Genomic DNA, 13,860 nt, shown 5'->3' with positions numbered 1-13,860 from the left:
AGAAGAATAATGAAAAAACTTGTACTTACCATTTCTTAACGACGTACCGACGCCAACACAACAACTGATTAACACCAAATATGTCAACAATACTCGACTGCAATTGAGTGGCGAACGTTTAAACGTTGATGATGTTGTCGACGACGTTATTGTTATTGCTTTACATGATCGTTCTTCAAGTAACGTCGATACATACAACAAGAAAAATGTATTTAGATGTTCATCTTTGTTTATTTCTCTAGACGTTAAATTTGTAAGTTTCTTTGTGTTAAGCAATATTGAAGTTACTGGCTCGTAAGCCATTCTGATTTATTTCGGCATCGAAAACCTTTACTCTGTTTTTATGCAAAGACCTAAAAGAAAACCAATCACTTAAGATTGCGATTTGACAAAATAATTTTTATTCGTGATATCATCTAAGGTGCTCTACCTGAAAGATTCGAATTGAAAGGTTCACTAAAATGGAATTGTGCCGTAACACGTTGTCAATAAAAAAAAAAAAAAAAAACAGAAATGGACTCCGAGAAAATTTATTTTCAAGAAATGAAAAATCTCATTTTATCGCTGCTTTCCGCAAGAAAATATGACGACCGAATAATAGGCAAAATAATAATATATTTAAAATTAAACGTGAAGAAAAAGCATCATTACTCCAAGCACAAACAAAAACAAACGAATACCAAGATAAAAATAAACAAAACGTGAAAAAATACACATTAATATAAACAAAAGAAATCAGCCGATATAAAACGTAAAAGGGGAAAACAAGGAACACAAGAACAAATAAAAACTGTAACACATGAACGAACTGCCGTGAATGAAATGGAAAGAAATGCACAAAGCAAACACAATGAACAAAGAGCACGAACAAATATGCAATATACAAGTAAATGAGATTTTAATTATTTTGCTGGAGAAATATCCACGAAAAAGAAAAATCATTTTAAAGCACAATTTACTTTAAGATATCAACATAAATTCCTAAAAACATTTAATCATACCGCTGCTAAGATAAGAAACACAAATTTTTTATTAAAATACTTTAGGAATATTGCAGCTTTAATTAATTTTCGTTCACTATCTTTATCTTTATCTAGAATTTTGCGGCATTTCTTATGTTTGTAACTACTTTGATTTTATTTTATAGTATCTATTATTAATAATTTTATTTCAATTTATTTACTACAATTTTTAAAGTCATTTTCATTCAATTTTTATTAATTTTTAACAAAATACACTTTTTCTTGCACGGCAACGTCTAACCAGCACAACACATGAAGACCAGATAAAGGAGAAAAAGCAAACTAAAAAAATCTAGAAAATGTTTAGATTTATATTCATGTAAGCAATCGCTAAAAAGTGGTGATGCTCTCTCTATTTCTCTCTTTTTCATACGGGTAAAACAAAATATAACAATAACAATGCCAGCAATCCCCCTAATACCGCTAGTGATGATGACAAGAAGAGAGAAAGAACACAACTGATTTGCAATTTCCTATTATTCTTCTATTTGGTAGCTGAACAGCATTGTCAGATGTGAAAATTAAATCGTATTTCAACTACTTTGGCAACCACATCAAACTTGAATGTTTCTTGCATCACAATGTAAAAGTGAAAATGACAAAAGCACATAAAAAAATTTTAACAATTAGACCTTTCTCGCAATTTGGGAAAATCTACTATAGCATACAGGATTTTTGCAAATTCTAAGCAGTTGTACATATGTGTTTAGTTAGAATGAAACGACATTTTTTAGCTAAATTATATGTATTTTATTTTCAGTGATTATTTAAAGTGAAGTAGTCATTTCAATTGCACATTATTAACTTGACTTATTGTATGATCGTAAATATAAATATGAATAATCATCCTTTATTTCTCTTCGAATCGATTTTAGATACGTACGTTTTTGTAAAAAGCAAGTCTGCCTTAAAATAGGAACTATCAAAATTATTTGTGCATTTTGAAGCCATATGTAATACAAAAAAAAATTAGCATTAACAAATTTTATACTTTGGCAATTCTCATTTTTAATTTTGAAGATTTTTATTATAATTTGCATTTCATTTTTCCAATTTTGCAATTCATATTTAATCTTAGATTAATACATGTTTTAAACGCTCCGTGTGAGCTTGTAAGAATTTTTGACTGTCACAAAATGCAGTAGGTGAATTCTCTTTGTCTTCCACATTTACGCTGCAAATTGGGCAACTCTGTTTCAGGGTCTTCAACATTTATAAAAGTCTTCTTTGCATCTAAAACATTTGAATATGCTGACAAAACAGGTACGAGTATATAAGAATTTGACGTCATCCTTTTAGATGATCCAAGTTACAAGCTATCTTATGTAAGAGCAAATTTACGTTGAAATTATTTCACTCTATCTTCAACTTCTTTAAACAATTTCCGTGACTAGATATTTTCCCATTCTAATCCTTTTTATCATTTACTATTTCATCTGCATTGAATTTTTAACACGTTCTTTGTTTCTTTTCTGTTTGCAACTGTTCTAATTTCCATTTCCTTGCTCACACAGGTCTAACGGGTCCAGAACGTTTTGTGTGCACAATACTACAATTTTTTTTGAAGAACTGGAGAAAGACAGAGGACTGATTTGTTCCAGAAGTTGTCTGTAGTTGCAGATATATCTACTTAAGAACCGGTGTTATCTCGCGAAAACGATTACTCCCAGCTCTCATTAAAATGGAAAGAAAAATAGTAAAATATACACTTTTTTATCCAACAAAGGATGGGTGGTACATTCGTTTTGTCAGAATGTTTGCAGCACCCACAAAGAACCTTTAGAGACGCAACGAAATGTATGCATATTGTACAAAAAAAAAGTATATTGTACAATATACTTTTCTGGTCGTACAATATACTTTCTGGTCGTACAATATACTTTTCTGGTCGTACAATATACTTTCTGGTCGTACAATATACTTTTCTGGTCGTATAGTATACTTTCTGGTCGTATAGTTTACTTTCTGGTCGTACAATATACTTTCTGGTCGTACAATATACTTTTCTGGTCGTACAATATACTTTTCTGGTCGTATAGTATACTTTCTGGTCGTTTTGATAACGATCAGCTATTATTTAATCTCGTTTTCTTCGTCTCATAGCGGTCTCTGAATTGTAATTTACAACAAAATAATTATCTTCTTTATACATATACTTTTTTTAAACTAGGTTTTTTCATTGTTTAAGTTAGATTGCCACATAACTAATTCATATCAATGTTGAACACAATGAAGGCATTTGCATTGCGTTGGTACATACACAAATGTCAAAATATGACTTTGTGCCACGTGGTGATTAGAATTGAGAAAATACAATGATGCTTTTGGGTGTCAGTCACGCGAATTAAATTAATCCCGAAAATAGGTGGCAGACAGGACGCAAGCAGAAAAAAAGCCAAAGGGTTTAAAAGTTATTTATCGAATTTGCGTCTATCATCTACTAATTGAAGTCATAAAAGCAATTTATTTTTAACATAACATATATTTGCCAAATCAAAACTTTTAAGCAATTCTATTGCCTTGCTTTAGTGCGTCAGCAAGGTTTATCTCCCCGCTTCTTTTTTGACCAATTGTTCGGTCATAACGCTTGTGCTTTCATACTAATATTTTTATCGTTGTTTTGCATGTATTTCTTGTTTACATTTATGTTGATTCCTTTACTTTTACTTTTCATACCTTTTGTTTGTATGCGTGTACAACGGTCTCCTCATTTTTTTTATCAAATAAAGCGCACAAACTGTCAAAACAAAATTAGTTGATACTTTAGAAACTTTAAAAATTCTTGTGTGCGTCCGTTTTGATAGACCAAACAAAGCGAGATCATATGGTTAATATTTCAGGCTTTCAAATAGTTATTTGTGTTTTCATTATTGGCGTGAAAAATAAACAAAAGGAAAAAAAAACCAAGTGAAATGAAAATAGTTATTTGCATTTTTATTATTTGACAACCAGCAAAAAGTATAAGAAATTGACTAAATTAAGTAAATTGAAAAAAAAAATACATAAAAATAAAAGTTCATGATTTAAAAAAAAAAAAAGAGCAGTAAACGAAGGGCAGGAGACTACTTCGGCTTTCGGAATAAGGTGCCAAGAGAAAAAACCTGAGAACGTATATTCCTAGAAGTGCAAACACCCAGTAAGCATAGTACAAAGAATATGCGCTGTTTATTATCCTGAGTGCACTAAATAGGAAATCTACGGCGCTGTACGGTTTCTTATTTCATAGCGACGAATCGGTAAGTATTATATGTACATGAGGATTATATGTGTAAGCCCTTTGCTTTTTATAGGACTAAAATAAAATTGGACATTTAACCACCATTGGAATTGGTTGACAGTTCATCACCTTTCGAGTTTTCGGAAAGTATTCCTGGAAAAACATATACCTCTTCAAACGAAAGGTTGAGGATGATAAATTTTTGAGAGTAATGTCAAAATTGCCAGACATAGTAGAAACAAACTTGAAAAGGTGAAAAAGGAGAATGGCGATCAATTCGAAGAGTGTTTGTGCGGTTTATGCAGTATCAACTCCTGCAAAAATATATCATGAATTTGTCCATCTTCTATATTATAAATGTTTTATGTTTCTCTTTGAACATTATAAATGTTTTAAATTTTTTTTCGTCTAATTATTTAAACAGCCATAGTAACATCTCATTGGTCATGGTCATTGTTACATATGTTTTGCTTTAAATTTTTTCTTGTAAACCTAGAAGCACGGATATCAAAAATGTTATACTAATATATACGCCAATTAATAAAAATGTTCTACTATTATTTATTGCGTAAACTTACCAGATATTATTAATAATGTCTTTTGCTTCCAAAAAATTCCTTTTTTCTTTCGTTTTGTGTTTTGATTTAAAAAAATACTTTTTTTCGGTTCGTTCGCAAGGAGAAGGGATTAATGTAAGACGTCGTAAAAAAAAAAAATTTGGTGAGAGCAGAGAGGGATAAATGTAAGAAGTCGTAAAAAGACAGAACGGCAGTTTTGATGAAGACAGTTAGTTTCTTGAGACGAGCAAGATTGTGAGCACAAAAGATATCATAGAGGTTGTTGCATGTACCGAAAAACCGAGAGTCAATCCAATGTAAAACCTTCGCATCTGGAGATTAGATGCTCAGCTGATTCAGTTATGTGGTTTATGTTACATTTGTCGCTGGTATTATTTTACGACGTAGGAATGATTAGTTATTAGACGGTAGAGAACTTTAACCTCTCAGGACGAAAATAGAGGGTTAGGTAGGGTTTGGAAAGACATAAAAGATATATTTCGTAAATGAGACGGTCCGTTTTTCTTTTAATATTTTTAATTTTGCGCAGGACTTTACTTGGTCGATATACTACAGATATTATTTCCCCATTGAGTTGCACTTCACGGGCATAGAAATCATCTTTTTCATTAAGATGAAAACCACAGTGACCCGACACCCAAACAAAATGATATTGATCGATAAAAGCGCATCAAGCATATCGTGGATTTCAAAGACGTATTGGTTTGTTGCGACTAACTTATTTATAAGGAGCAGCACCGATTTACTGTCTGAGATATTTTGTATGTTGATTCGTTGACGTACTGCTGTTCTCCCAGATACCAATTTTACAGAGGACATCCTGGCCATCTTTCAACGCCTAGAAGCTCGATGCTTCATTACTTACAGAGCCGTCAGCAGCATGAGCAAGCCGCGCTAGGGTGTGGAGATCTACCAAAAAGTTGATTGTTCGAGGAGTCGTCCATATCCAAAAGTTTGCGAAGGTTTGGGAGGTACTCGATTTATGGGTTTTAGCAAATTAGACAGCACTAACAGCAAACGCTTTCATTTCGACACGACTTCTATATGCCTCGTGGCGAATGCACTGCATTAATGTGTAAACGTGTACAGAGCCAATTATCCAGTAAAGCCATATGTCGAACCAACAATACAATGCCACAAATGCTGGCGTTAAAGGCACACCAGCAAGGTCAGGCCAAGACAAAACCCTCTTTATCCTGCGATATAACTCACGAGTCCTCGCACGGGTTCTCTCGCGATAAAGAATTTATCGACTCCAAGGATGTCCATCCCTTCAGTTGCAAAAAATGTCTAACATAAAAAAAGATCGAAAACTAAAAAATGAAACTTTGGCGACCGCGTCAATCACCCTCACTTTTGATATTTTCAGCTTCCACTCTGATGCTAATTTTGCCAGACAAACCGTTCAATCCGGCTTAGATGTCTTTACTACCAATCTAGAGTCTCTGCAGCTCTTGTCGCAAGACGAAATGCTTAACCTTCTCTAACAAACGCAAACAAGTTACCATTCACATCAACGGATGCAATACCATATGTGGAATCTATCTGCTTTTTAGGCTTCACACTACACAGAAAACTTTGCCTTGTAGCTCATAAGAATACGGTCGTCAAGCAACGCTCTCAACTAGTAAACGACGGTAACTTAGCCGCGCCAATTATATCCTACACGACTTGTGGTACAGGGTAAGGTAATTAGTGCAGCCGTATGTAACACGCAGAAGGGTTTAAGATGGATCCACTTTTTACTACGCTGATCGATTCAAAATCATTATCGGATTATGTGATTGATCTAAGCCTGCTTGGCCGTCTATCCGGCTGATATCTGTCCTTGTAAATTTATCTTCAAGCTACAGGTCGCAATTTTTGAGATATTTCGGAACAGTGAAATTTGGTACAGTGGCTTGTTTTGAAGGACGAACACTGTAGTAGTAATCTAAATTGGTATGAAAATTTTCGACCAGCTTGGTCAATTTTTGAAACCCCGGTCATATAACGAAAACTGAAGTTCATACGACAAAAAGGTATAATTTTCAATGCTTCATGATGGAAATCATACCTTAAGAGCAGAAAAGTCTACGTTTTATGTATGAAGGTAATATGTTAAAAAATATTTTGATTGAAATTTATGTATATTCTTATCGAATATGTATGAACATGCTTCTTAAATATCAAAACTAATAGTCATTCTACTTATATACTTCACATCGGTTTACTGGGAAATGAGCAGGCGGATTTAGCGGCAAAGTATGCTGCTTCTGCTCCTCTAATTGTGGATGATGTCATGGAAAAGTTGGATCTTCAAAGTTACATTGGAAGAAAAGTTAAAGAGAAAATTACAGAAGGAAATTTACAACACCATCATCAACACTACTCTTTTATTAACCCTCAATTAACTCCACCTTTATATCCAACAAACGTTGAGAAAACCAAGATCCAAACATTCTCGAGAATTCGCCTTGGTCATACAATTGCAACTCACCAATGGATCCTGAAGAAGTCTTCTTCCCCAATCTGCTGTTGTGGACAAACTCTTACTATAAAGCACATTCTCTGCGATTGCCTCAACTTTTCCTCGGCTAGAAGTATTGCATTTGGAGCGATTAACCCTTTGAACATTCTACAATCAGCTTCAGAACAGAATATCAATTCAATATATTACTTTTTTAATACTACTAAGTTCACTATCTAATATCCACTTATTTAAATTAGAGCCGATAGCCTGTGTTGCTAGTGCTCAATGTCTTTTTTTTAGTCTAAGAATTCATTTCATTGGTCTAAAATTAAAATAATAATAATACTTATATACTATCTCTTAACCATCCGTATAAAGATGATTGATTGGATTTTTATGCAAAGCAAAATAACAACCCGGGTATTGGTAAAACCAGTGCACGACATTATAAATAAAATTAACCGCATTCAGAACGCTAAGATAAGGAAATCCTTATAAGTAAGGTGAATACATGGTCTTTGATATTAAGCATGAACTCAGGAAGGCTCGCAAGTCAGCTTATGGTAAATGGGTGTGTTAGTAAATTACAAGTAATTCATTCAATTTATTTTTTTTGTTTGTATAGTAGATAATATAATTTTTATATGCAGGTATAACTATAATATATGTTTTATATATATGTTTTGTATATATAAATATATAAAATAGTTACATATGTATACTTGATTTGCATTAGAAAACAAAATGGAGTAGAAATACATCTATAAATTGTATAATTGGTACCTGTCGGCGGCAAAAAGAAGTGTGCCTGATATTGCACGTCACAACACCTTTCGGTTTTTTTACTGTAATGGGTTAGGCTTGTTGGCGACTACACCATCAAGTAGTTATCAGTTTTTATCTACCGCTCCATTGCACTTTATCAATGACGGCGACGGTATATAATGACGTGAATAAAAATACACGTGGCTGATTACCATTTTTGGCGAATTAAAAGTATTAATAAGACAATTGGAGTAAAAAGTGAGAAAAAAGGATTAGTATACATACCTTTCACAATTTTAAATCCTTCTGTTTTGGTTCAGGTGTTCGTAAGTAAGGTTTTGTTTTGAAATTAAATTATATTCAATTTAAAAATGCAGCTCTAAACAGTCAGTCAGCGTCAATGTTTGTTAATTTATATGTAAAACCGTATGATTTACCAATACCCGCATAGGCTCGTAAAAACCTGTTCGTTTATATTGGTTTCCATATGTTCAACTTTTGGTCTCAGACCCAAAAACAAAACGAAGCTTTATTACGTCAGCCCCCTTAAGCTGTTGACATAACGAATCTTCGCTTATATTCTCAAGGCTGGAAGAACATTCATCATAAATTTTTCATAAAGTGCGCGATAAATTTAATTTATAAATGCTTGTATATGCAAGGCTTAATAATTATTGAAAGCGGTCTGAAGTATTTTTCTTTTCAATTCTCACTGAACGTACCTTATGTAATATCATATTCGTAATTGCAGTTTGCACTTTTCGAGTGTTAGCAACCCTGTCTTAGAGTTTGACAATTTGGATGAATTGGCGCTAAATTTACTTTAAACACGAATCATATCACAAAGAACTTGCAAATAAATTATCAAAAGCGAAAGAAAATATGGGAAGTCGACATACTTTAGGCGATTCTGATGTTTCCAGTGAATTCGAGGAACCGACGCCGTCAACTTTGCGCTTGCGTTCACGAACTATCGCCGAGTCCAATGAAAATCAATCACAACCCCGTGAAGCTACGCAGTCACGCCGTAAGAAAACTGCTCCTACCAAACGCGGCGTTCGTGCCCTACGCGAAATTCGACTCTTGCAAATGCGTACAGATTTCATGATACCACGGCTCCCATTTTCGCGCTTGGTGCGAGAAATCATTTGCCAGCATTCGACGACTGTCTCGAAGGTGACTAGTGCGGCCTTCGAAGCTTTGCAAACGGCCACGGAAGCATATATAGAGCAAAAACTACATGACGCCTACATGTTAACTTTACACCGTAAATGCGTTACTCTGCATATTAATGACATGAGATTACTTCATATCTTGAGAATCGATTAATGGTAATTCTGCAATCGTTATTTTTTAAATTCAGACACATTTCTTCTTTTATTTTTCAATTGTTTTATAATTATACACACACTTATGTAAATGAAAATGTATATAACTTGAATAAAAATGACAAATGAAAATGTAAAAAGAAAAACTTAAAAAGAGAACTTCCTAGTTGCCTATTACACCTTTTCAGGATATCAATTCTATTACATGTACACATTAAAAAAGGAATATATTAAATATTGAAAAAGAGAATAAAATAAAAGAGAAGCGCTTAAAAAGATGCTAAAAAATAAGGTTGCATAAGATTATAATTCTCTCTAAAATACGCAGGACCATAATTATTGGAGGTTAATGTTTTCTATTTGTTTGGCGTGAGGCCCTTCGGTGATGAGTGGCGCCATTCTTATCACTAGAACTGCTGATAGATGCGCTGTTCGTATTCGTACTAGTGCCTTGAGTGACCGCAGTGCGTGGTGGGTAAGGTATAGTAAATAAGTCTATATGTAAATGAGCACAAATTTCCAAACAGACCTATATAAAAGAAAATTATACATATAACAACAATTTTCAATATGCTAATGTCAAGCAGATTGTCCTCTTACTTGCGCACAGTATCGCATTAAATCCTGAGTAGCCCAAATTAGGGTGAACCAGAGTAACCATATTTCTGGCACTACGCAATTAAAATATTGATTAAGGAACAATAGACCCGGACCCAAAAGAGACCAATCCAAATATTCCATTTCAGCTTTGGTCATATGAGCAATCTTTTTAATGATACACAAAAGTATGATAAGAAAATTGAAACCATTTATAAAAACCTTTTATAGAAATTTTTTTGTATTTCATTTGCTTACCACTAATTTATTGGTCACTTTAGCTGCCACCAAGCCAAAGGCGATAATGTATAAAGAGGCGTGTTCCGAAAAGATATTCTCTGGCGATTTCTTGGCTATTATAAATGCCGGTAATATCACCAGTGTCAACGGTATACTCGGCGATAAAACGCTAGTACCCTACTTGTTCAGCAAATTATTAATATATAGAAATGATAAAAACAAAAATATACATTTTTTTAGTACGCGACAATGATATTATAAAATTCTTTTAATTAAATCAAAAGTGAAATGTTTTCGCAAAGGACAAAAAAATATGCCCTATTTGGAAACGCGTCATATACGTTCAAAGATATTTGTTAGTTTGACTTCCAAAGACGAGTATTTTAGCTTTCTCCGATATCGCAATTTGAAAAAATTTTTTTTCAAAAAAATTTATCTTTAATTCTAACAATTAACAAGTTATCATGTAACAGTGTCTGCGCAAGCAGTCTTTTTAATCGATTTGTGATCAGAAAATTTGAATCTACGTACATATTACGGAATATTCCCGTGTCAACAAGATATAGGAATGTAATCAAACATGAAAACAGGCAGCTTTTCGATTAGGCAGCGAATTTATCGTTTTGTTGGCAAGCAAACATGTCTGCGACTAGTGTATTTACCCACTTTTGGAGTTAATTCATTGCGTTCTTCCAAGATGAAAAAAAGAGTTGTTGGATACGCTACCGAAAATGCTTGCCATCCATAACAAAATATACATTTGTCTACCATGATTATGTTATCAAGATTACATTAATTAATGGTTAACACAAATTCCATTTGCAAATTCCATTAACTCATTAACTATTCAAAATTTTGTTTATTATGAATGATAAATTTTCCCGACTTTGATTTTCATTAACTGATCTGAAGTTATTACTAATCGGTTCAAGGAATGGTGATCGTTCCGTATTCAATACATATAAGGCAATTCAGTCATACTATTTTCTGTCTAAGAGAACTTGTTCCATAAATTCAGAAGCATATAGAAAAATATTTGATCGACGTATCCAATTTAACTTTGACAATTTTATCTTCGTTAGAATATTTTTGCATAGCTTTCATTGCATCTTTAGAATTTTCAAAATTCACAAACAACTTAACAGGTTTAGATGCTATTGTATTAACTTGATTTTAAAAGAAGGTGACACACGAACACAATTTTGTTTGGAAAAGAAATGTGAGATGCATTGCAAAAAATGCTGAAAATAAAAACGAAGAAATTTCTATTCGTTCGGTTGGGAATTCATTACTACCATATTAACTCATCTGAATAGACTCGAAACTGGCATATTTCTTTGTTAATTGTGAATGCATAAATTCTTTGAATCAGTTTATGTGATAAACTGTATAAGGGTTAATAATACTCTACATACTAATCTGTTATAGATGAGAAATTACAATTTAGTTGAGTGGCGGTTAATTCAAAATTTCGCATGTGGCTGTCAATTAAGGACGTATTTAATGAATCCGCATCATTCTTTACTACAAGGATTTCTAAGATAGCCGTGAGACGGTTGGTTTATTTTAATATTGAATATCACGATGTCATGAAGATATTTTTGTTTATAATCTTGTAGAGATTGCTAACAACTTTACCAACTTATTTGAAGTTCACTTTAACTCTTATTTTAGTTAAGTTGAAGCGTTGACGGACTTGGCCCAAATAATCGACAGTTTTCGCTAAAATTACGTTGGAAAGTAATCCCAAAAGATCTGATATTCTTTAGCATTGCGGACCTAAGTAAATGTCCTTAAAAATCTGGTGTTGCAGGAATCAAAGTACGAAGTCATCTTATTGAAAATCCTTGACATCGAGGCGTACAAATTTTCTAACGTCGAATGACTTACACGTAACGTAGAATTACTTCGCTGGTATACATTGAACACTGAATAGCAAAATTTTTGCGAATTGCATTGAATGCCGTGACAGGTCGTTACCTTAAATGAACGCAACAGTTTTGGAACTTAATTAAGCCTTAAATCTGCGTAGAAAAACAACAAAGTTGTAAATACTTTGGCGAAAGAACGTATAACATTTTTTTTTTGTTTCATGGATTACATTGACACGGGAATCTTATGAATCGGTATATTGCCGTTTAGCGCTAAAATTAATTAAAAACATTAATTAATTAGTTATGAATATAAAAACATTAAAGAAAAGGAATTTTAACTTTACCGAGTACATTTTCAATAATAACTCTCACTATTTCTCCGAAATTTATAATCTCTTTTCGATTACGTCATATACGTTGCATGAGATTTTCATCGAATCGATCTTAGCTATTATGATGTTAATGTTAATTAATTAATTAGCTAAGTATAGTGGATTGGAGAGAGTTTTGCATTTTCTGTATAAAACATTTCATTTTTAATTTGTAGATAATTTATAAAAATTAAAAAGAAAAAATTAAAAAGAAAAAATGTACAAAAAAAAAAAAAAAAACAAAAGGAAAAAATAGAAATTAATGTGAAGTTATATTAAGAAATCCTTTGTAGGAACATTGCATGAATTATTCAAAACACATCTTTTGGCTTTTTCTTCTAAATTACAGTAAGAGGGTGTTAGGTGTCTTTTTTTTTATAATTTAATGAATTTCAAGAGAACAGTGACAGAAACAGAGAGAAGTGACAAAAAATACTAGTTTTTTATGTTTTTTTTTTTTTTTCTTAAAAATAGAAGAAAGTAAAAAAGGAAAGAATTAAAAATGCCAAAATAAGGGAAGAAGCAAAAAAGACTTAAATCCGAAATGAATGAAAGAGTTGTAAAAAACAAACAAGCACATGAAGAAAACAACACAACGACCGAAAAAAGAGATAGCGCAAGCAAGCAGGCAAGCAAACGTATACAATGTTTTTGGACTTTAATTGATAAATGTGATAATTTTTCATGACAAATACATAATACATTTATTATAAAATAATGTACTAACATACATTAGAAGAAGCTCTTACTATAATGATACAGAAAAATTAAATTAAAAAGAAAAAAAAAAAAAAAGGAAAAACTGAAAGAAAAAATTCGATAAATGGGAGCAGACAGACACAGGAGAAAAGACAAAGACAAACCAGACAGACTTTTATAATTTCTTTATAATATACAGCCAATTAAATCTTTATAAAAGAATTTTTAATATTTTTTTATTTTATTTTATTTATATGTACATTATTACGCCTAATATGTATTAAAAAAAAACTAAGGAGAAATCTAATTTAAAAAAAAAAAAAAAAAAAAAAATTAAAAAAATAATAATAATTCATCTTCTTACAGCCACTGTGGATCCATTTTTACCGCATCCTTCATTGTTTATCACTTTGGCATAGCGTGCGGCTAATAAAAGATCAATGCCAAAAGCAAAATATAGAGGCATAGTGCGTACTTCACACCCAAAATATCTTAGCTAAATATTTATGCATGTGTGTATATAGATAAATTTTTATTTTCGTTGGTAAATGTTTCGGTTATATTTTTTTTAAAGAACAATCTAAATTTTTTTATTATTTTTTTTTTTTCAAATTGAGAACAAAAAAAAAAAAAAAAAATAGAAAATGAATTTGTATGAAAAATATAAGAAAAAAAATAACCAATTTCCAGAAGATGTATAAAATTTCTTACATTTAT

General features: G+C 32.1%; 3 protein-coding genes across 9 annotated transcripts in view; 1 reads left to right on the top strand and 2 right to left on the bottom strand.

Moving 5' to 3' along the window:
• Positions 1-1,313, bottom strand: part of LOC119636798 (low-density lipoprotein receptor-related protein 6) — a 98,424-nt gene extending 97,111 nt beyond the window's left edge. The window contains exons 1-2 of one of the 2 annotated variants that reach the window (XM_038032417.1): positions 1,042-1,313; positions 30-353 (exon numbers count right to left, since the gene is read on the bottom strand). In XM_038032417.1, coding sequence (XP_037888345.1) covers positions 30-303 — 274 coding nt within the window. In that variant the 5' untranslated portion in view covers positions 304-353; positions 1,042-1,313. The other variant, XM_038032416.1, reaches the window with a different exon arrangement.
• A 7,482-nt stretch (positions 1,314-8,795) lies between these two features.
• On the top strand, positions 8,796-9,445 carry LOC119636802 (histone H3-like centromeric protein cid). The gene has a single exon (XM_038032426.1). The coding sequence runs from the start codon at positions 8,917-8,919 to the stop codon at positions 9,361-9,363; it is 447 nt and encodes a 148-aa protein (XP_037888354.1). The 5' UTR covers positions 8,796-8,916; the 3' UTR covers positions 9,364-9,445.
• A 32-nt stretch (positions 9,446-9,477) lies between these two features.
• Positions 9,478-13,860, bottom strand: part of LOC119636799 (cholinephosphotransferase 1) — a 14,673-nt gene continuing 10,290 nt past the window's right edge. For 3 of the 6 annotated variants that reach the window (XM_038032418.1, XM_038032421.1, XM_038032419.1), the window contains 3 exons: positions 10,218-10,376; positions 9,963-10,127; positions 9,478-9,891 (listed from right to left, as the gene is read on the bottom strand). In XM_038032418.1, the coding sequence (XP_037888346.1) occupies positions 9,709-9,891; positions 9,963-10,127; positions 10,218-10,376 (507 nt within the window). In that variant the 3' untranslated portion in view covers positions 9,478-9,708. Of the gene's footprint in view, positions 9,892-9,962; positions 10,128-10,217; positions 10,377-13,507; positions 13,640-13,860 lie in introns of all 6 variants that reach the window. The other 3 variants (XM_038032420.1, XM_038032423.1, XM_038032422.1) reach the window with 3 other exon arrangements.

Source organism: Glossina fuscipes, unplaced genomic scaffold (genome assembly GCF_014805625.2).
Source record: "Glossina fuscipes isolate IAEA_lab_2018 unplaced genomic scaffold, Yale_Gfus_2 28, whole genome shotgun sequence".
Taxonomy (NCBI): Eukaryota; Metazoa; Arthropoda; class Insecta; order Diptera; family Glossinidae; genus Glossina; species Glossina fuscipes.
This window is presented reverse-complemented; position numbering and strand designations above follow the sequence as displayed.